This window comes from Symphodus melops, assembly GCF_947650265.1.
Source record: "Symphodus melops genome assembly, chromosome: 13".
Lineage (NCBI taxonomy): Eukaryota > Metazoa > Chordata > Actinopteri > Labriformes > Labridae > Symphodus > Symphodus melops.
The window spans coordinates 7,385,135-7,410,145 of NC_136703.1; the positions used below are offsets into that span (position 1 = coordinate 7,385,135).

Below are 25,011 nucleotides of genomic sequence, written 5' to 3' on the forward strand. Positions count from 1 at the left end.
GATCAGAACCAGATCTGTTTGATTTGGATGGATTGGTTGATTACAAATTGTTTAGTGAATGGTAGTGGACTAGAATTGTGTTTTTAATTATCATTTCGACTTAAGACAACCATTACATAAAAATTTACTTAGCATTTCCTTCACCAGCACAACAAACAGCCAGAGCTCTACACACATGCACACACGCACACACACACACACACACACACACACACACACACACACACACACACACACACACACACACACACACACACACACACACACACACACACACACACACACACACACACACACACACACACACACACACACACACACACACACAAAAAGCACAGAAGTGGGATCACCTCTTCCCCCCATTGTGGATCCATGATATTAATATTAAAGGCGAGCCATACATATCACAACTTGAACTGGCAGCCTGAATAAGGCTCATGATTTGATGCCCCAACCCTCCAGCCTTACTTTATTATCTTGAAGAAAACATAAACAATTGTGTGTCAGGTCTATGTCAGGCTTGACATCAGCAACCGGTATAATGCATATATGTCTTGAGCCCTGCTTTATCAGCTCACTTCTTTTCTTACCTTTATGAGGTAGCTCCATAGCATTGGATTATCAATCAGGATGTGAAAAGAATGTTTCTCATGTTGTACAACAATTTGATATTATTTATTTTGTTACTATTTGTATCATCTTTTATTTGGTTTTCTCTATTGACTCTTTTGACCAAGAAAATGAAACGTTTGACAGATCCCGGGTCTGTGACGTGATAACTTTAATGAATACTGGAACCAATATGAAAGATAATTGTTATAGATTATTGTAAAATATCCCCAAACTTTGGTTGTAATTCTTTTGGTCAGAATTGCGAAGCATCAATAGGAATTCAAGATAAATTGTTACAGTTGAAAATGCTACCTAACGTAATATTCTGTTTTGGTCAGGTGTATGTGCCCAGTTTGGGGATCTTTGTGTTCATGATGTGAATGAGTTTTGGCTTTACACAAGTACTTAAAAGACTATGAAAATTATCGAGTGTTACTGAAATTTCACCAAAAATCAGGGTTATAATGAGGTCAATACAGATCAACATAAACAAACATCCATCCTAGATAGATAGATATAGATGTATATTTTTCACACTGAAACATATTGTCTTCCAGCTCTACTGTACCACCCCATAGATTCTCCCTCTGTGTCTTCAAACATGTTTCTCTTTAATTGAGTGGGAGCTAGCCAAAGACTTTCATCAACCTTACTGTAAGCTGCAGAATTTTATGACATTTATATTAATGCACCAAATGGGAAAGCTTCAATTAGCATAGTGCTTGTTCCTAAGTTGTAAAACATGACTTATAATTTATGTCTACCTGTATGGTCCATTTAAAAGCTGTTTTCCTCCTGGACCTAATGAAATGTTAAATCTAATATGCCTTACAGGGAGGATTGTGTGTCCACAGCACAGGGAAACTATTCATAAAAATCTCATGAGCCCATGTATTTCAGGCCTGATAGCCACAGTATGGTCAAGGACATTCTTGGAGTAAAATCTAGTGTTCTTCCAGCTGCAATAGCATATCAGTCAACAGTAGATCATGTTGTCATTTTCTACAGCGTAAAGGGGATTATACAGTGTTGTTTTGTTTAGTACAGAAAAAAACTGGGAGAAAACTATAGCAATTTAACAGTGCACCATCCCTACATCATCAATCCAGTTCAAGTCTATAAAGTGGAACAATAACATTTAGATGCCACATTGGCTGCCCACGTGACCGTGTTTGGTAGACTGCACAACCTTGAAGGATCAACTGCTACCTATAAAGACCTTGGTTTCAATGTGGAGGATGTGGAGGACAATGGCACACATTCAGCCCCTATTTTGAGACATAAAGTGAATATGAAGAAGAATATTTCTGATACCATCATGCTGTCTGAGCTTTTTATGATGTCCATATGTCAATCTTTTGTCACGATTGGTCTTCTTTGAGTTCAGGTTTGCATGTTTTAATTTCTATCCAAGTGTTGCTTGTTTCCCAGGGGAAATCAAACACAGGTGAGATCAACAAGACACAGGTGAGGACAATCAGGGCAATCAGGACTGGAGGGAAACACACAGAGGCAGGAAGAAAATACAAGACAAGAAACACTGAGGACAAATACGGTACAAAGTAAATCATGAAACACTGAAGACACAGAACTCACAAAACAATACACACTACAAACCTTACAAAATAAAAATGCAACTCTAAGACTACAAGTAAACATTAACCAAAAACACAAGGGAAACAAGCAATACTAGGATAGAAATTAAGACAAGGAACCTAAACTCTAAAATACAAAACGAAATGAGACCAAATAATGACGTCTTTAGTAACATATTTGTCACTGACTTCCATACATTAAAGGTTCTTTGAACATTTTTTTATAACCTGAAAAAAATTGAAATGACTGTATTGTAAGTCTCCAAAGAGCTTTAGATATTGAAACACTTCACAGAATTCATGAGTGTGTAAGTTGTCTTGTTGAAAATGTACTGAGCTATGCTTTGTTAACATGACACCACTGGCAGCTGAAGAAATAGGCCAAGCCTGCTTAGTGTGACAGGAACAAAACATGAAACAAAGGCAATGACAACAATATCTTTTTCTAAGCATTTTGAGTTATGATAAACAATACAAATTGATTTTTATGCTAAACAGTTTTTGTCTTTTACCTGGTGGGTCCCCATATGGCTTTTGTGGTTTGACAGTCTCCCCGAAGCTGATATTGGCCTTGGTGGTGCTTAACCTCTTGGCCTCTGGTGTGGTCACCACAGTGAACGTCCTTTGGGAGAGCTTGGTTGTAGTGCTAGTGGTTGTGGCCACTGTGGTAGTTGAGACCCTTGTGGACAGCGTCGCGTTAGGCTCCAATTTGTTATCATCATCTATGCTATCTGTCCCTGTGGGTCCCCAGTCAATAAATCCGGCCACTGTGGTAGTCCGCCCCTCCTGAGACTTGTCGTTTTCCCATTTGAGCTGCCTCTTTGCTCTGAGTAACAACCTCACGGTGTCTCCTGTTCTCCCACTGGATAAAGCTCCTGGAGCATCAGCTTTTACAGCCAAAGAATCACTTGTCTCCTTTGGAGAGTATCTCAACTGGCAATCCTTACACGCAGGTTGTCCTTTATATGCTGGCTTCCAATGCAAATGACCCTTTGCTTTCGGCCCTATCCCTGCCCTATTGTCTTGGGGTGGAGGAATAGGGTTCAGGAGCCGGCGGGCCAACGGACTTACTGTTCTCCAATGAAGCTTGTTGGGCATGTCCCAGAGAAGCTGCCACCGAGGTCGTGATCGAGGCACTGATTTAGGGTTGAGTCTAATCCCTAGACCCTGGCTAAGCGGGCTGCACACAGAGAAGTCCAGGGTGAGGTGAGTCATAGCCAGCAGAATCCACACCCGGTGCCCCACACAGCTGCCTGGCCTCATGGCAGACGGACTGCAGAGAATAGAGAAAGTAAATGAGTAAAAAAACATCAGGCAATACAATCAGGTTCTTTCTATCTCAGACCTTCAGGTTAACTGCATGCATAAAGATTCACATTTTCCCATCCTTCATAAGCACTTACAGCAAAGTTTTACCCCTGCACGTCTTTAACTCTTACTGAATTAGGCTGAGATAATGTAACTTAACAATAATGTAAAATGTAAAAGATTAAGGATTTGAAGTCTCTGCTCTCAGCTTGTCAGTCGTATTGAGAATCCCTTGATGTAACAGATTCATATCAATCCAAGGATGAATACACCAACATGTAAGGTCAGGCCTGGTTTGACTGATCATCATATTCAACATTATCTCCCTGAGACATAAAGTCATCTGATTCCCAAAGGGCAATTTGATTATGCATTGCAATGATCAGGGGGGAATATTCCTTTAATTTATTCAGTACCGATCTGTGTCCTAAAATGTCCTTTTCCGTACTGTATAGATCTCCTCCTCATCAACAAGATTGCAAGGTGATAGATAGCCTGGCGATTCGGGGGAATAGGACCATGCAGTGGACTGTTTTTACAGACAACCTTCAGTGCCCCCTGGGACAAAGCTCCTCATTGATTGCTAAGGGAGAAACCTCATTATGGGCTATCTTTCATCTCTGCTGTCCTTGGCCAATTTAAGCCCACGCGAAGGACTAACGTTGAAAGCATCACAGAGGTGTCGACAGATGGAAAAAGTGTGAATGGGCTCATCACCTTTAGAGGCAACACAAAGATGTCTGTTGATCCTATAATCAAGAAGCTTTGTTATTATAAGTCTGTAAGGGTTGTCGAGCTATGCTGTATTGAAATCCTCAGTTGCATCTTTGGTCAGAAGTAAGTTACAAATGAGATTTTTTACCTATGACATATATTCAATAATTCATTTTTAAGCTAGTCAGTAAACCAAGGTATTGTTACTCTATTTGCTGGCACAGAATGGAGAAAACATTTAGATATTGATTTGATTTCTGACAAGGACAATGGTAAAAGGCTTTTCTTAGAGTTTGTTCAATCTAACTGTTTGACAATAATTTTCCTTATTATTAGATTAATGATTATTTGCAACATGCAGAGTTCAGCCACACACACAAACGCACACAGTATATGAGAGACAAAAAGATGGAAAGTTGACTAAGTCATGTCCTTGTAATATTTTGCAAGAGAAAAAAAGGTGCTTCAAGCTGAAACAACAAAGGAGTCTCATTATAGCAGAAATAGCTTACACTAATCAGTGCGGTAAAACTCCCCTATTGGCCCTGATCAGATCTTTCAGATTAGATTGACACATCCCTCATAGTAGGTCTCAACTACAGTAGCAATGCATGTTTCCCTTATCATAAAGTGCACATGGTTAATGACAGAACTAACTCATCACACTCCTGACTCCCAGTGGGTGTGCCCTGCCTGCAACCTACACTGGTGTACTAAAACAATTGTGGAGGCAGCTAAATGATTTAGCACTTGAAGTACAAGACACATTTCCCAAGACAGCATCAAGTAACGTTTTATGTTGTGGTGTGGCATACTGGATTATTACGAAAGAAAAAATGTAGAAAATGTCCCAGAAACTAGGTAAACAAACAAAGGTGATGCGGCTTGGACCTTGTATTTATCAAAAACCAACTGTAAAGTCTGTAGGTTAGTTTAATTCTGTTGATAAAGAACATTTGTGGTAGTTGTATAAATCTCCAATATTTTTTTTTTTCAAATGATCGCATGTTTTGGCCCCTTCTATGTTTGATGAATGTATTTCAAGATATTGTGAGTCAATAGATTCAACCCACAGGCCTCAGTAAGCAGTAACTGTTGTATTCCAATGTGGAAAATTTAATTTAGACTATCATCCTTTTAATGTTTTTAAAGGTATTACATCCACACATTTATTTCTAAAAGCCTTGCATTGACAGGTGTTGCAAATGAGCATTTTGCTAAAAAAAAGAAAAAGAAAAAAAGAGCAGCGCATCAGCATTGTAAAATGAAACAGCACCAATGTTACTGTCCATCCATGTAAAATCAATCAATAAATACATATATTTCATTTCTTCAGTTCAACCTGTCTTTGAATTTTACAGTAATTACCAATACAAATATGCCTTCTCCTTTTCTCGGTTATTTTTCACATTTGTTCCACTCTGCATGCAGGACGTTGAACACATTTATTTTTTGTCACTCCATTTTTTGGTTTTTGAACGTTTGGAAAGAACCGCCCACTATTAAAGGACAATATCATTTAGAATGGCATTTTAATTGATCCATAAATGGTGATTGATGTGGTCATAAGACATAGTGACAAGGTCGGAGTAATATTGACAGTTAAAAGTTCTGTGTGTGCATGGGCACTGACCTAAGACTGTTCAGCAGGCACGTTGCCAGCGAGCACACTGAGGAAACTAAAATTAAACTTCTCAGGCCAAGCTAATGCGTTACCAGATAAAAAATGGAAGTAATGACTGCTGAAATGATCCTGAGTAAGAAGATGCTGTAAAAATTTGAATGGACATGTTTTTAAGCACCTTCATAGTTCTGCACATATTGTAAATAGAGGGCGCTATAGGGCACTGCCCCACCCCTTTGCACAAGGGAAAAGACAGACCTTCACTGAACAAGGCTTAATATAAACATACTTTATATAATGCTACAGAACAATACTGACCAATTTTGTCTACAGCACTCTGCATATACATTATAGTCCATATCAGTGCTGCAGACAGAACGGACAGTTCTACCCCTGTAGCTAAAGAATGACTCCTTAATATTCTTTGACATTAGTCAAAATGAAAAGATTGTTTGGAAGTAAACTGCACAGATGGCAGATTAAGTGCAGCACTTACAGCATCAACATACCAGATTGCTTTCTGGTGGGAATGCGTGTCTAGTGTCCTATTTTATGAGCAAATGCTCCATCTTTCTGTCATGACTTCTGTTGTTAAACCTAAACAATATGGCAGAGAATCCCTTTAGTGGAGATTGTGACGTCTCCTGATTCTGAGCTTATGCTGGGCCTGTCTCACATTTTTCAACACAAAGCATGGTGTTGAAACACGTGTACATGCAGTAACAGGGAAGATGGGCAATCACATTTTGACTAGGAAAAAAATACAGATTTAGTTGGGAAGTTGACAACCTGGTATGTTACTGTAGCAGTATGTTCTTGTGCTATATTTCTTAGTTTATTCTTGGGAAAGTTAAAATTAAGTATGAGCTACTTCACACACATTATTTAGCAGTTTTCTGTGACCCAGTAAGCTACTTTCAAGTCCTGAATCTCAGTAGCATATGAAGTCCATTCTAGAGCCAGACATACATGAAATGAAATTACTTTGTGAATTTATGCAGCAAACTGTTAATTAGCGTGCCTGTTGGCCTGATTTGAAGCCCATGTTAAGGCTTGCTGGAATGATGATTTTAACCAGGACTTTAGACAGCAGATGAAAGCCACAGCCTGAGAGCCTGCTCACAAACACAGCAGGGGGAAAAAATCTCTATGCATTACATGTGAAACTTCCTCAGGTCTCTGCTATCAAGATACACAATATTTTTTGATATTTCATGCTTGCTGTTTTATCACTTGTTTTTCCTATTGATCCAGCAGCTATAAACTGCCATACAGTATGTTTGGTTATAGCAAAGATTGTGTGTGAGTCAGTGTGAGTTCAACTATTGTGTGTGTTTGATCCCAACCTCTGCTGTCCTTCATCAAGCTCAAGCAAAGCAGAGTTTCAGCAGAAAGCTAGTGATGTAACAGAATATTTAAAATGTGATATACAGAGCAATATATTTGGATTATGGGTCTCGAAAAAGCGCTAGAGGAAGGTTCACCAAGCTTGACTTTTCTGTCTCCTCTGTGCCAGTTTAAGCTGTACTATATTCAGTAAATCTACTTCCAACTTATTCTGCAGCTTCCTGCAAAATGCCACTGTCACAGGGGTTAGGATTAGGCCTTGACAGGAAAATTAAACACGTGATCACCAACAACTACGTCTGAAGCACATAATTAAGGTTTCCCATTTTAATACGATATCATTGGCACATGCCTCAGCCTCTGATTTATGTTGCTGACTTGTGTTTTGAGAGCCAGTCATAAATAATGTACTGTACATGTTTACAACATGCCTATAGCCAAAATGGGTGTCCAAAAAAAGGCTACACTGGAAATTTAAAATAATATTTAAAAAGTAGAAATGAGGTCTTTGCCAACATAGTGACAGACCAGTCAATTTCTGTCTCCCAAATGCTGCTGCCACAGCGGAAACTTTATAATATCCATGTCACAGGCTCCACACTGCAGTTCTGTGCAAACAGGGAAAACATTAGACCCAGTAATCCATTGCACACATAACTTAATAACATTTACTGGTCCTTGAAAAACTGGAAGCCTCACATAACCAACATAATACCTTCAAAAGCCTGAATTGAATGAAGAGTGGCCTTTGAAGTCTATGAAAAAGATTTGCAGCATTATCCTGAATTAAATGCTTGAGCAAAGAGTGGGCGCGGTTCATAAAAAAAAAAAGAAGGCCATTCATACAGACGGTTCTGCCTTGCCGATACAGATTTCTTTGCATAAGAGGATGTTGTCCACATCCTTCATGTCAGATTGTTGACATGTGGGATGTGGATGAAATCCTCTTATGCAAACAACCTGGATGTTCTCGTTAGAAGTGCTCCTTCTTGTGGTTTGCAGTGTTTTAAGATCACTGGGTTTCCAGTGTTTCTCTTTTTTTTCATGTGCTGTTAATTCAACCAAAGCAGCATTCGAGAGCTCTTATCCTCAGCTAGACAATGAGTAAGACCCTCCTGATGAAGTATTTATGTGTCTCTACCTTTCACGTCAGCCAGCAGGGTTTAATGTGAAGATCTCAAACGTATGGATGCATTTCAACGACAGCCCAAGGAAGTTTTCAAGTGTTCACCATTAATTATTGATTCTCTGGATGCCATCCGTTGTGAATATTTTCAGCTACATTTTTAACAGCGAACATTTTACACATCTTTAATTAAATAATTTATAACGTTGGGTTTTGAGCTATTAACTCCAAGCCCTGATCATCATGATATGTCTAAAAGCATTTTATTTAAAGTGTATTGTGACTGATAGAGAAAGTTAGGGCGGCTGTGCCTCAGTTCGGTCGTCTCTTAACCAGGATGTTGAAAGTTTGATCCCCAGCTCCTGCAGCTACATGACTGATGTATCTTTGGGCAGGACACTTAACCCCACTGCTTCGTCTGTGGCTTGTGCATGTGTATGAATGGGATTAGTTACTTCAATTCTGACGGCCCCTTTACATTACATAGCAACCACTGCCATCAGTGTGTGAACGTGTAGGTGTGAAATGTGGTGAAAAAGCACTTTTCGAAAAGAACTCTACAAGTTCAAGTCATTTACCATTTATCAAACTTGTTTCACCTATGGACGAAATTGCTTGACTTTAAAATGACATTTTCTCAAAAGGTTATAAATCTGTAGACAACAGGAACATGCTATTTTGACATTATATAACCTTGGTGGTTGGCGGATGATGGTGGAGCTGAAACTGACAGAATAATCTAACCTCCATGTAAGATAAAGTTAGCAGCAGTCATGGTGGTGAAAATGAATTTGAAGAAGGCAATGAAGAAGGCATCCCACTCACGACTGACCACATACTGTCTCTGAATATAGTCATTTGAAGGAGGAGGCGATAAAGGGCACATGCATAACTCATATTATTACAGCCGAGCTTGGTATAAGCTCTTCACAACAGTGAGGGTGATAAAATGATTTGACAAATTGAAAGGAATGGCTTTTGGTAAGCGCTAAGATTTGCTTAAAGCCTTTCTGAATCTCTAAATGAGATTTTATTCTCAAAAATGCTATCAATAGGAAACCACACAGTGCCATACCACACAGTTAATGTTATGCCTCTCAATGTGTGGTTTGTGTAATAGGGAAATAATTAAGACACATTCAATAAAAATGATCATTTATCTAGATTAAAGTATTTTTGATGATTTGGTTTCTTTTAAACTCAGTGTCTTTCTGTAGATGAAAACATTTGTTTTTTCTTAAGAAGAACAAAATGACTTGGTGCAGCTACATTGACTGGCAACATCACAGAAAAATAGTAGAGGCATTATGGGTCCTCCATGTGTTCCCTGGTGAACTGACAGGTCATGTCCACCTGTCATGACCATCAGATCATGGATGTAGTAAACATGGTCTGACTCTGCTGCTGTCATTTGAAAGCCTTGTTTCAATCATCTCAAAGGGTTACCTGTCAATAAATGTACTCCCAGTGTTTTCATCTTAATGCCTGTGCCTTTGTGCATGTGTTGCCATTTGTACTGTATGTACAAGCATGCCAAAAGGTACATTTGCAAAATGTGTATTATCACCCAACCTTTTGAAAGAAAAGGCCCATTCAATATCTGATTCAGAAAGATAACACTGTTGGTTGTAAAGCTGAGTATTATTTTTTTTACAGACAAACACAAAGCCAAACATTCATCTGGATCCAAGTGACAAAAGATTAAAGGTTTAATATGCTATATTTCAAACGTTAATCGAGCATGTGTCAAATATATATCCTATGTAGTTGAGTCAGCAGAATTAGAAATGCTTTATTAATCCCAGAGGAAAATTTGGTAATGAGTCATGATTCTTTTAAAAAAGGAGTGGAGCCTCAGAGTTTGTTGTTTTTAGATCTGTGTTCAAACAGACAGGCCTGTGCTTCCTCCTGCTTGTACTATGTTTCACTAAGAGGCTCAAACATGTTCCATACATGTTTTTTTCCTGCCTCATCCTCCTTTTAGCCCTGTCACTACGATCCCCCTCTTAATAGACAGGCGTCCCCGCCCACTCAGGGACCCTGCTTGTAGAGGCATAATGCCAGATAATTATCACAAGATTAGAATTGAAGTAGAACCATTTGACTTTCAAACCAAACACAAGACTTTGTTTCATCGAAAATACTTCAAAGAAACAAATTGAAATTGGGCTCAAATCTGAACGGAGAGCTGTTCTACAAGTGGTGGAGGAGGAGGGGAGCTGGTGCGCTGAGGCAGACTTGTGTTGAAGTCACCATAATTTGTGATATTTTTCTGTCACATCATGACCACAAAACTGAGCACAAGAGTGTTTTAAAGCTGAAGTTGTAACAGCCTTTATATTTTGAAAGTGCACCAGATTGATGCAGTTACCTTCACAGTGAGTCTCCCTCAGATCTTCCTGTGCTGTGCCATCCACACTGGTTTCCAATAGGGAAACACTGTGCCAATACTGCACAGTTGAAGGCTCTGTGTTCACTGAGTTTATGTGAATTAGTCAGCATGATTTGGTTCAGGGTACTAAATCATGCATGGCCACGGGTTACAATGTAGCTGCTATGAAATTCCCATGATGACCCAAGCCTTAATCATCATCTTACTCATAGTTCACACTCACCATTGTTTTCTCTGTATCACTGCGTACTTACATGACTGTTATCTCTGTGTATTGACTCAATTGTATAACTCATTTCATGACTATGTATGATGTCAGCAGTGATATGCTGTAGAGAAATGTCTAACCTTTATGTGTGCAACGTCTGCTACATTAAGCAGCATCACACATGTAGAGGCATCACTGTTCAGTCACTATATTTAGTCCTGTATGTCCATGCACGCATAAGAAGTGACAAACTGAATATTAAAACAATGATGCTGAGTGTCTATTGCTGCTGAGAAAATGGTGTTCTTTATTTTATTTCCTTCATTTAACCAGGTTTGTCCCATTGAGATTAAGGACCTCTTTTTCAAGGGAGAACTGGCCAAGACAGGCAGCAGTGAAAAAAACAACAACAAAAAACACAACGTTGCAGACAAATACACAAATGGAGATAAAAGTATAATTTACATAACATTTTGCATTATACTAGGACTATGTATGAGCCAAATCTGAGAGTCAGCAGCCCAAGCACTCAAGCTAAAAAAAATCAGCATTATATACTGTAGAATCTGTTTCTGTGTCTTTAATTTTCAATTTAGAAACATTTAAGGACACCAGCGAGTTTAGTCATTCTGTAACAGATTTCTACAGAATCCTTCTTTTGTCAGTCCATCTTGTGTTCTATAAAATTTCCCAGAGCAACAGATCCCCAGCTGCACATGAGCTGGGAAAGAATTATAAAAAGATATACCATACTGAAATTATGATCATTTGCATTGAATATAATTTATGTTTTGGACCGAGCACTGACTCACAGTCAATCCGACCTATTTTAGCATGGCATTTTCACAGTGAGCTCTTAAGGGGGGGGATTCAGGGATAATTTGTGACACATTTCTACTATTTGTACAATTCATTTAGCAGACGCTTTTATCCAAAGTGTCGCACATTAGAGAGTAAGAACAACGCAAGCAAAGATCTAGAAAGGAGGAAACAACGTCAGTAAGTGCAAATGAACACCTTTATGTCTGATTGGACAAAGGTGCTGACAGGAAGTGCAGTGCACACATATTTCCAGCTTTCTTTACAAACATTTCATGTTGCTTGATTGTATAAAGTCTTGATTTGCAGCATTATTTTGCAGTTACATGTTATCTCTTAGGAGGAAATTCCTGATGTCAAGCTTCTTGAAGGACAAGTTCATGGTAACAAACACCTCGTTCAATGGACAGTAGATAGAATCTGAAATCAAGGAGAGAGAGTGGGGAATAACATGCGGAAAAGGAAAAGGAGCTGCAGGTTTGACTCAAACCCAGGTGGCCTACCCTGAGAACTAATACTCCCCCCCACCCCAACCCCACTACGCTAAGAGCGCCCCATGATCACCTATTTAAGGCTTCAAACATCCTTCAAGGATCCTGGAAAAGACTTGCAATGCTTGATGGTTTTACTCTTCCCAGAGACAGGATCAAAGTAAGTGAGTGCTGTGTCGGCTGATATGAACTGCAGTTCTGCAAACCATGTACTATAGTTGTGCACAGATTAGCAAAGTAACAAAGGGCTGGATGGCATGTCTGTGAATGAGGCCAACATTAAAGGCTTTTCTGAAGTCTTTTAATGAATCAAAAAAACACAATGTTTAAAGAAGCATAGGAATTCAAATTCAAACAGTTAAGAATACATGACAAAAAGCATCCACCACACATACTGAAGGGACTATTTACAAAAGTCTATATTTAGAGCCACATTTCTTCCTTATAGTTTATATGAATTGTCATGGGAATACCAGGGGCTAATGAAGGATTATCTGGGTCTTTGAATTTATCTTTCGCCTCATGCAAGACCCACTAAAACAAAACTATTATCTTTGCAGTTAATCAGATATTGCACCCAATTATTGTCTTCTGCACTGGATCTCTGGCCCAGTTCTTGTGACATCATCACAGTGTGATCACTTGTACAAAGTAGGTCTTAATTAGAACTTCTTGGGAGTTTGCAGAAGTGAGGCCTTGGCAGATTTTTTTCTTTCCACCTGAGGGAGGTGAAAAAGGCATGTCTTCGTCATCCCCTTGCCCTTCCCCAGCCAACAATAGAAATGTTATCACTTTGGTCTTGACAACCCTGCCACTGAGTACACATCATTTTCTAGCTGACACAGCCATTGACAATTTGCCTTGTTAAAGGTGACTCCACATCTGATGGAAGGCTGGTGGCGATAGAAGACCCTATCTGCTCAGCAGGGTGTAGACTAAATCCGTGGTTGGATTTTTTTAACTGCTCTGTGGAGTTTTCCTGTGTAAAGAATTTTGGAGTACAAAAAATAAACCACTGGTGATGTATTCAGGATAGAACTTGCAATTGATAGAGCATTTCCACTCTGAACTATGGTGTCCATGTACCTCCCACACATATCTAAAAACAGCACTTTGAAAAAAATACAGATCCACCGGGGAAAAGGTTCACCAGCTGTAGATCATGAAGTTTCAGGTTACAGTGGGCGGTTTTCTGTATTGAGTCCAGAAAGGCACATCAAGAGGTTAAAATGAGATTTGTTTTAACATATTCAGAACCTTGACAACAAACTTGGCTTCTCGAAATAGACTTTTTGTCATGTGGATCTCAGTATAAGACAGGTGCACACATCAGCTCCCATGAAGTCTTTTAATAAAAGTTATTACAATGAACAGATATGTTTGTTACAAATGGTAAATGCCTCATAACTAAAATAAAATGAGCTACCACACTTGCAGAAGCCAATTTTAAGGTAAATGTTCTGCCCCTTTATGAAGGACTCTTTAAAGCATTTCACCACTCAACCTGTTCAGTCACAGATATCTTCCTAGTTTAGTTTATTAGTTTAGTTGTCAGGGGCCATGTACAAAAATAACATTAGTCTCATAGAGAAAAGATGCTTCGTACCAGATTATAGCAGTTTGCTCATTTCCATCTGCAGTCCCTGAGCAGGTCAACACATCCTAAATTCTTTCTTAAATTTGTTCCTAAGACAGTTCATACGACAAGGCAAAGAAAGAGACCGTTCTGAAACCGCAGATCTTTGCACTCTGTATTCTTAAAGTGGTAGAGGCCATGTCCCTGAAACTGGGCCCATGTAAGGGAATGAGGCAGAATGCCCACATGTCAGTGCTTAATGTGCATGAGCATGCATGCTTTCAAGTCGTCGAAGAATTCATTCTTCGTTTTGTTTTATGTATTCATTCTTATTATCTGGGATTGAATCCCCGATACTAAAAGAAACAATCATGAATGTTAGAATTTTCTTGAAAACGGTGCATGGCCCCTTTTACCTTACACTACAAGCCACAATCACCCTCTCACATGCCAGTGGTTTCTATATGACGTACTCTATGCCCATCAGTACTAATCTTACACAGAAGTAGCTGCCTCTGGGAGTAATTTGGGGTTCAGTGTCTTGCCCAAGGACACTTTGAAATTCAGTATGCATTAGCTGGGTATCAAACTGAGAGAGAGACAATCCACTTTACAAGTGAGCCAAAGATAGAGACCACATCTACCCTTGGTTATCTTTAACTATAGTAAAGGAGTGTAAACACATGTTGGGTCTTTTGTTTATTTGATTAAATTAAGGTGAGTATTATTTCCGAGCAAAGCTCTGAGCAGTGCATTGATTCATTAAGCCCCTCCATCCCATGTCATCTACCACCCAAATACTGTGATTCAAAATCTGTGGGAAACTCTGAACTATCAATAATTATTGATATTGACTGAAAACATTTGATCCTGATACATCTTTCAGCCACATTTCCCAGCCCTATGATGCTGTACAGAATCAGTCCAGCCAAGTATCTTATTCAACCTCAATAAAGGGAAAACATGTACAATAAAAAACCTGTTTAAGTACGTCACTGACAACAGCACTGATATCAAACCAAGGAGGGATATGTTTAAAATCAGTATATATGTTATCTGTTTATCTGGCTTCTATTAGAGTTCAGAGTCTAACAATAGAAATTGTACAAAAAGAGATATGTCTTGAAGAAGTCTTAATACCGCAATGAGCCAAAATATTTGAATATCTAAAGTCTGTTGCAAGATTTCCTTTCATTCATATATTGATTGAATTAGGACAGTGCACATTAATCAGCACATCAGCACCTTGCCATATTGTACAGGAAGTGTGAGGTACAGTGATAATGCATCAATCTAATTGCAGCTGTTGGACCAGATGTATTTGATTTTACTGGCTAACTAAGGTTACTTTCAAGTGTTTGCAATCAATGCTTTCCCAATCTATGTGTTTTAAAAAAAAACCTTAAACGAACAAACTATAAAGGAACTTCTCCAACAGTGGTTCATTGTGTGTGCGTGCGTGTGTGTGTGTGTGTGTGTGTGTGTGTGTGTGTGTGTGTGTAACCCTAACCTTTCGAAACCACATTTCATTTTCAAACTCCTCCAAACTCTCGAACCGAGAAAAACTAATTATACTGCTGGTTTAAGAATTTTTCATAATCTGTATTGAATGTCCTCATCTGAGGTCACCAGCTTTGTAACACCCTGCTTATCTGTGCACATTGCCCTTTCTATTGAGTAAGTGTATCATCTCCTGCTGTCATTTTTGTTTCAGCCTACCCTCAAGACTCTGACACACCCTCCCTTGCTTTTATGAACATGGCTCAAACTCCTTTTTTTCTTTTCTCTGCTAGATCATTTAAGTTTGTCCTTGTGGGTTCAAAACTTTCCAGCTGTATTCTAGTTTTTCTCCAAGGTTTTTGGCATTGCATTGTTACGCAGTCATTGTATTTTTACCTGTTACAAGACAGGATTCGTTTGCCATTCTTTTTGGACTGACTTTGTGTGCAGCTGCCTTTGAACCATTGAAGACACCATTGTTTTTCTGCTTTGCCATTTTTTTCCTGGTGTAATCTCTGTGTTTGTGTCACAGGACAATGTTAACAATGGTGATTTGTTTTATGTGTTTCATTCAGTCATTCTTGAGAAACAGTTTTAATGTTTTTTATGGGAACCTCGATAGTTCTCAAAATAAGGTTTAGACTCATGCTATCAAATGCCTCTATTTTCCTTTTTACAGAGAGCTGACAAACCTCCACTGATCAGTCTGTTTCAGATTGCCTCAGGGTCACAGAGCAGGCCAAGCACATAATCAGAAGCTAATACTAATGGACAATTCTTGACAGCAACCAATTACCTACCGGTTTTTAAAGACTATGCATGGCCACACTGCATGACCCTATTGTGGATTCTCTAACAGCCTGTCCTAATAACGTGCGACACCAGCGAGTGTCAGCAGCCGAATCAACTTGATTCTATTGTTTCCTGTTTGAGTGTCCTATCTGCCCACGAGCAGTTAGACAAAGCAGTGAAATGTTGTGCTTTGACTTTGGTTAACACCAGAGAAGACATTTTATCCGCTGTTTGCTGGCCAGCCTCTGAGTGTCTTTAGTCAGAAGCTCATTAATACAACGCACCACTCTTCTGTTTTTCCACCTTCAGAACAAAAGAATTTGATGTCATTCTGTTTGTGAGGGGAAACTGAAATTCACAGGGCACAGAATTAAATATTCAACAGAAGAAGAGTGGACAGTGAGTTTGCAATGTGAGATCCAACGCCCACATGCAAACTAAAAATAAGTAATCTTTTGTATGCTCTGCTACTATAATATCTTCAGTAATTAAACAGGATATGTATATGAATATGAATATGTAATTATATGATAAGTAATCTGAGCATATCAAAATGTACTTGTTAAAGACTGTTAAAGTATAAAACCAAAGATACACGATACAAACAACGTGATGATAAGACTGTTCTCCTGAGCTCATGCTCACGTCCTGTTGCTGTTCCGCCCCTCACACTCGGGCCTGCGGCGCCGAGGGGAGCCATCAGGCCACAAGCCTGGGACTCAGCAGCTTGCTGCCTGAATAGCACAGAATGTGCAGCATCCAGCCAACATTGGATTCAAGGAACTTTAGAAAGAAGTCTGTTCAGGGCATGTGTTCACTCTCAACAAAGTTAGAACTATACAAACCTTGCAGCTCGCACTCGGACGAGGGCTCATGCTTGTTTTCTGATATGATAAAAGTCAGACCTTTAACACACTCTGACCAGCACTGCTCCTCCAGCAAAATCGTGGGTGAAGATGGCATCATCAGGCACCCTGCAGAGGCTGCTGACTAATGCCGAGTCAGCGGTCTCCTTCCTCTGAGAGGTTTCATCACAGTATAATACCATGGAGGTTATATTACAGTTTAGGCCATGCAACAGACCTGAGCCATCACGTGGTTTAAGAAAATCACAGCTGTGTTGATAGTCAGATCGACAGCATGACCAGTGGGACTGTGATATTACACAACAGTTCTACATGATGTGTCAAAAGTCAAAAAGTGATCAGCATCAGATTATTCCTTTTTTTGTTCATTTAATATTATGGGCTCCATCATCTCAAAAAGTTCAACAATATAACTGCAACTGGACTGCTGCTGAGAAACGCAAACATTTTGCTTAACTATGGATTTTCTGTTTGGTTACTTATGTAAGCAGACCTTTTTATTACCTGTACAATTATTTACTTTTATGTTTAGTCCATCCATCAGCACCTGTATTAAACCACCATTCTCTACCACTTTAGTCAATGCTTCTGTGTCTCTGCTCCATTACAAATAGGCTGCAAGTCTATTTTTTTGAATGAGCCCACTGCAAGCCTGAATAAATTAACCCGGAATGCAAGTGAGACAAGAAAACACACAAAGCGTCCTGTCAGTTTCTAAATAATTAATTAATTAAAAATTTTCTAACACTTTTTCAACATTAAGACAAAACAGGCACCAAAAAAGAACAACAAAGCAACCTCAGAAAGACTACACAAGATGCTTTTTCCTCTCTAATCCCATGTGATCTTGTAGTTCTCTTGTGATCTGTGAACAGTTGCTCATGGCTCAATCACGTTCCAGAAAACGGAGCCCGTGGTGCTGGGCGCGGGCCGTCTGAAAGAGGAAAATCCGTGGGGCTGACGGACTGCAGCGCGCAGGGGCCATGTGGAAATATGGAGTAACACTCAGGGCTAATTTCTGTAATAATATGATTCCCATCTTCTCTTTCAAAAGGTCAGTACAATTAAGATTGCCATCAATTTGAAAACCTTCTCCTGGCAATCAGTGTCCGTTTGTATTAAAGTAGACTTTATTCATAGCCAACATGACACTGTCATTGTTTTCCTCACAAACCTCCTCGACTGATATTTGGTTAAGACTTCTTTAACACTAAACACTGGGGCAAACTACAGTTCAAGTAATTTGTTTGAAGAGCTGGAAAGGATTACGGATTAAGAAATACACCAAAGACAGAGGGGATGCTGGTGAGAGCTCATACAAAGTCTTTCCATTCATTCTGGCTTCCCGGATTCTGCTTGCCCTGAGCCCAGCCTTTTCACACTGGGGACAAGACTCTTAAAATAGAGATGGGGGGGGGGAGGGAGAGATATGTAGTATGCATTTGCATTACCCTGAGAGAGGGACGGAGATGGACAAAGAAAAAGGGAGAGCAGGGAAGGAGCTGTGTGGCAGTTTACCCCTCTAGGGGGTAAAATTTTCTTTAGCATCCAGGCCACAGAACAAGGACATTTCTCTTTTCAAATGTTACATAGACCCCACTGGCGAGGCAAGATGCATTTGACTGCTTCATCAAATTACAACAATGGCCCCACAAATGTGTGTGAGAGAGAAAAGCATTACATACTGCATGCTGTAGAATCATTTACATTGTCATTTATCATGTGCAAACTTTAGTCTTAATCAATAAAATGACGTTATAATCAGTACTGTCAAAGTTAACCCTTGAGTTGTTGTGCGATTAAATACAGAAATTAGTGAATGCATAATTTGTTACTGTGATGATTGCTTGCTAATTTGTCCTTTTAAGCGCACCGTAGCTAAGCCCCCGCACTGACTGCCTTATCTTCCTGTCCACACAGTAATGGAACGACCCACCTACGCCTTTTAAAAACACTCCGAGATGGTTCAATTGACAAGTCAAAAATAATATCTACCTCGTAACATCAAATATTTCACTTTTTTTTTAATGTTCTTGTTAGGTGTTTTCATTTATTTTTTAAGTTGTAATAAGTTTCTTTTTTTCTGTGGTTAAGTTTTCTTTCTACCACTAGTTCCTTATTCAGGTCAAAACAGGAAGTAAAGGTTCCTTGTTTTGGCCCTTACAAAAATACAAAATAAAGGCAATAAAAGGATTTTTGAAAAGCAAAATAATGGAATTTCAAATGTGATTAAAAATGTAAATTACATAGCAATTAACATAATTAATTGTTGACAGCCCCAGTTTTAATTCAGTGTGATATAGTATGCTGCAAATAACGCTTGAATAGCATGTGTTTATAGCAGTGTCTTTTCTATCTACCTATCTGAAATATGTTTCAATGTTTTGTCTTCACTTTCCAAATACTAACACTGATGTTTTTCTGTGGCAATAAAAGCGGAGTTTCAAAATAAATGTTAAAAATCGGAATATGTAATTCTAACCACAGCAACAGCCTTTTTATTTGCACATTTTAAGCTCTAAATCTGCTAGAATTAAAAAAAGAAAATGACTGCAATTGTTTCAATGTTGCAATTAGGGTTTGTGGAAATTCATGCTTGTTAAAATTAATGTTGCAATTTGGCACTTGGGACAAAGCAGCACAAGAAGTCATCATTTTAACAGAGTCCATCTAGACAAATGTCAGAGTGCTGCGCTCCATAAACACATGATTGAAAGAAGCAGAGAAGAGCTCTGCATATCAGTGCCAGTGCAGCAAGCCTCTAGTTACCGTTCTCTGGCTTTCTTATTAAAGCTATTTTTTATTTACTGAAAACTATTGTCATGTGCATTTAGCGCACAGCAAAGTGCACTCAAGTCTACATGTAAATGTTTTTTTAAAAAAGCAGGTCAGCCTGAGAAAGCATTACCTGGCTTAAATTACCGTAAATTCCGTACTATTGAGCGCACCTGGATATAAGCCGCACCGGCTAAAAATAAGGAAATAAATGTATTTGTACATATATAAGCCGCACTTGATTATAAGCCGCAGGTGTCCACGCTATAACAAGAGCTATTTACACAGACGTAGGCTACCGGTAACATCCGCAAATACTGTAGCGTCCGTACGGACGTTAAAGGACGACGAGAGCGTTCAAATAATAACTTTTAATAACCCGATCACTGTCGGCCGTGACCACGCCGTTTACAGCGGAGAACAAAACCATAACTTGCCGTAACAATCCAACTCTCTCCCCCAGCGTTCTCTCATACAGCCACTCAACACGTTCTCGCTGGTGCATTCACTGACTCTCCACATAATCGGAATTATGAACACATTATCAACTACTGACTTTACAACATGAACCGTTACAATACGAAGCCTAGCCGACGGTGTCTGTAACACGGCTGATGAAAAAGATGACCGTAATATATTTCACAAGAAAAAGTCCATCCATTCACTGCCTCAGAATGACTTCATTACTCACTTCCTCAGTCTCTGTTGTCGCTGTCAGTGTCATCTTAACGTGCAGCAGCTCTGTTAGCTTCTTTGACAGCCAGGTCGATCGCCTTTAACTTGAAAGCTACATCATATGCATTTCTCCGTGTGTTTTCCATGATGAGGGTGCGTGCATGAAGCGCAAAATGACTGATATTAAGATCCGACGTGACGAAGTCAAATGTTTTTGCGGCAGAAGCTCATTGTCCCCCATAAAAAATCCATGCATTAGCCGCACCGGAGTAGAAGCCGCAGTGCTCGAAGTGTGAGAAAAAAGTAGCGGCTTATAGTCCGGAATTTACGGTAAGTCTTTTATGTAAAGATTCCTGCCAGGATTTAAAGGCAATGTCTAAAAGGTACAGCACTACAAGAAATAACCTCTTATCTTGAAATTATATTGAAAAATATCTAAACCAGTCTAGACACATTTTGGGAACTGAATTGAAAAAGCTAAGATTCATCTATAAATCTGAGAAGACAATACTGAAGTTCTGTTTTAACACTGATTCCTTGACTTACTGGATTTCCAATGCATTGCACTGTTCCACTGTTAAGCATGGTTACAGACGCATGTCATCAAACCTCTCAAATAAATATCATAAAATGATGGTCCAACCCATCCTAATACTGTTCCACTTCTTCCGTTTCTTTAGCAGGTTATCTGTACGAAACCCACACACCTCACAACCACAGCTGACATCACACATCAACTGAACACACTGCTCACCCCACGTCTCTCAGGACAGAGAAGCACTCAGGTGCAGAAGGGCTCGCCTTGGAAAAAGCCTGATCCCTGCTGTCATAGCATGCTCTGAGCAAAAGATCTCACTGAACAGGCCAGAGTGAGAGTTCTTGATTGTTGTTTAACCCAGTTTAATACTCTTTGTTTTTTGTATGTACTGTTCTTTGGTGTAAATTGTCCATTGGACAAGTCAAAAGTCTTAAAGTCTTATGAACTAATTTTGCATATTTTGTTTTTTAAAGATGTATTTGTTTGCATTCCTGACATGTGGAAATGAGCCACAGGTTGGATTTAAACACGAGCCACCCGCTTGGAGGACCTAAGCCTCCCTTACATGGAGGGCGCAAACTAACCACTGTGCTACTGGTGCCCCAATTTTGCATTGAACTTTAGCATTGAATCATTTTTCAAAGTATTATTAATATGATTCTCATGGGGCTGTTATTGTTGTGCATCAGGTGGTTAGATTGTTTATTTTAGGTTATCGCTGAGTCCAGGAATAATATCCATGTCTTTGTGAGTTTCCATGTTGACAATAAGTGCACCTCTTCACTGTCCAGGAAACCTCTTCTGCTCCTCTGAGCAAAGCTCACTCAGCTGAGACTAATGAGTAAACAGAACATGAATGACATCATGCACTGTCACTCTGTGAAGACAAACTTAAGCCTTCAATAATAGAGGAGGGTTCATGCCATGTTAGCATCATGGCAAAATCACAAGTGCATGAAGTCGTAGTGGCTGGAAATGCTGCTTAATCTCCTAAACAACGGATGTGACCTCTAAGGATCATGAATCACAACGCTAAAGGCGGTCAAAAAAGTAAAATGTATTTCACTTGTCGAAAAATCCCTAATTATGCAGATCTTTTTTTGCTTTATGGTAAACAGGTTATGGAAATGAACTGGACCTCTCTGGGATTAGTGAGGGGGACAATGTTCTTTTTGAAGGTATTTTGAACACATTCAGAACATGCAAACAGTCCATCTCTGTATCTCAAAGTTCAACCAATAACAGATGGTAACTTTGAACAGCTAAGACAGGAAGTATGGCAGCAAGAGATACATTGAACAGCGAGTTTTTATATTCTTTGCCAAAATATTGGTTCTTTGGAAAAACTCAATGACTTTGATGGGGGGTTTTTTTGTTTTGTTTTTTTCTAAATTAACTCTTTCAGTTCAGTATTTGAGATGTTTCTGTCTGTAAGAAAGTGTTTCACCCTTTTTGCATCTGAAAAAAGATTTGGCAATCATCCCAATGCTCTTTGAATATGCGGCATAGAACAAGTTTGGACCTATCAAGAGGCTAGATTACACGTAGTAGCCTGTTAAAGAGCTTCGAGGAGAATGTTATTCTAAGACTTGATATCATGTACAGGGGATGATATCAGGTCAGTACAGAATTTCTGAACAGACACAGATTTGGGCCTTCAATTTCTCACAGAGGATATTTGAATAGGAAATGAAAACTCCTGTATGAAAACTGCTTAGGTTTAAGAATCTTTCTCTCCTTCCCTGAGCACATTTTAATTTGTTCCTCAAGTACCTTTGTAAATTAAACTTCCCCTTAAAAGGACTCCCCTACTACAGGGCAAACAAAAAGACCAAGCTGCAAGAATGTTCCTTAGAGACAAGCTTCTCTTTAAATCCTTTTTTTACACTTGAAATCTTTAAAACAGCTGACGAAAAATCACAAGAACTATACATTGGCTGCAACTTGGATAGCGTACCTCAATTCTCAGCACCCAATACTGACATTTACAAAACATCTGTCCATGGATTCTCATTAAAGAGTATATAAATAAGAGGAGTATATAGATTAGTTTGAATATGCAATAAAAAAAGGCGTAAAAGAGGAAGAAAACCTTGTATGAAACGGTAACAATATTTCTCATTGCAATCTAGTATATTAGCATATTTCTGTAACATAATGTGTAATCTCTCTGGCAAAGTGTCTTTGTGTTGTGTATCTGTATTGTATGTCATGTGTTGTGCTGTGATGTCCTTGTATTTTGTCTAGACGGCAACTTTCAACCACATTTCAGTGACATTTGATTCAAGCTTTATTTAAAGTGAATATATAAATATATATATAAAAATATAGAAAATATCTGTGAAGTATGACACAACAGCACCTCTAGAGTTGGGCACAGTTGACACAAAAATGTAACTTAACTCTGCGTACCATTAATCACCAAAAATAAGATGAATAACATTGAACAGTTTACTTTTGTTAAGCGTTATAGCGGCCTATATCACATGCAATTAACAGTTACCAACAACCTCTCCAACCCTATCCTTTTTCTGTGCTGCAGGTGTATCCCCTGAATGCATAAACCTCAAATCACATCTGCTCTTTTAACGGTCTGCTTAAGTCAGGTGTATAAGGTAGCAAAAGCACCTGGCTGATGTGCCAGAGATAAAAAAAAAAAATTGCCTCACATACCTTTACTTTGCAAAGCCTGCCTCTTTCATCCATGTTGCATCATCTGTTACAGTAGCCCTGTTGCATGCATGTTCACAGTCTCTGCAAGCACAGTGCTCAGTTCCATAAATTCCCTGGTGATGGGAATGAGTTTGCAATGAAATATTTGACAGGCATTAAATGCAGATCAGTTTGTTCAGCAGAAATAAGAGTAGAAGCATGAGGTGTGAGACTTACACACATCGTTGATGATGATTCTAAAACACTGTTAATGTTGTTTTAGTTTGGGGATTTTCAAGGGCAGAATATTGCCAAACTGAGTTTTCTATAAACACCAGCTGTTGTCTGGATTTTCCAAAGCAGGATGTAGAGCACGTCATCTGCTGATCAGAAGTTAAGCAGTTCAATCCACATTTCCAAATGCTCTTTGGTCAGCAGCTGATCCCGAATTTTCTGGAACTGTAAGATTTATGGGAACCAAGGAGATCCAATTCTGTAATTTTCAAAGAAGTACGTTTTTACAGCCTTGCTTAATGAATGAATATCAGATAAACTGTTAGTCTTATTGAGAGTTTCATAATACTACAAACATTTTCAATGGGTGACATGCAGAAAGTCCAGTTTATTATACAGTTTTCTGTTGGAGTAAATGCAGAATGTGATTTGGCAGTCTTTTGTTGAGAGTGTCCTAACTTTTTTTTAAACGTGTAACCAGTATCAAATTCAAAACAATTACATTTAGTCTTTGAACTATTTCCAATGAAATATGGGTTTCTGTGTTTTGCTGCTGTTTGGGCTGTGGCAGCCGTGTGGTAGGGTAGGAAAGAGTTTGATGTGTGGGTTTATTCTATGAGAGGGAGGGCTGTGGGATGCTGGAGCTCAGTCCGGCCTTCTCGAGCTGTTGATTCAACCCCAGTGATTACCTGGCTCTATTTTATCCATACATGTTGATTTGTAGAGGCCAGAAGTATAAATCTGATAGGGTAGACAGTATCTATCATACCTGGAGCTCTCAACACAGTCTGGGTCTGTTGAAAGTGTCAGTGCTGTTTGGTTGCAGTGGCAGGGCCATAGGGTAGGTAATGTCATGGGCATAGGAGCATAAATGGGATGAGGAAAGACTACACTGTAGCCTTCTCTTTTAAATTCAGTCTTAAACAAGTATTTGTAAGATAGTGGTAGTTTTTCTTTGTATTAAAAACCTGGAATTAAGCTGTCAGATTCCTCCTCTATTGAAGAAATCAATGTTGTTGGTGTCAGTGGCAGAGCATGCCCTTTTGAATATTGGAACTTTATGAATCCTAAACTTTCAACAAGCTGAACTCTTTAAAAGAAATGGCTTGATTGTTATTGGCAGCTCAGTTTTATCAGAGGCACAGATCTTTAACAAGAATCGGCTAC

At 39.1% G+C, this 25,011-nt stretch overlaps 1 protein-coding gene across 1 annotated transcript in view; it reads right to left on the reverse strand.

The window, feature by feature from the left end:
- Positions 1 to 25,011, reverse strand: part of ajap1 (adherens junctions associated protein 1) — a 56,124-nt gene that overhangs the window by 20,118 nt on the left and 10,995 nt on the right. Inside the window, exon 2 of the mRNA XM_079359108.1 lies at positions 2,720 to 3,480. Within this exon, the coding sequence (XP_079215234.1) occupies positions 2,720 to 3,480 (761 nt within the window). The remainder of the gene's footprint in view (positions 1 to 2,719; positions 3,481 to 25,011) is intronic.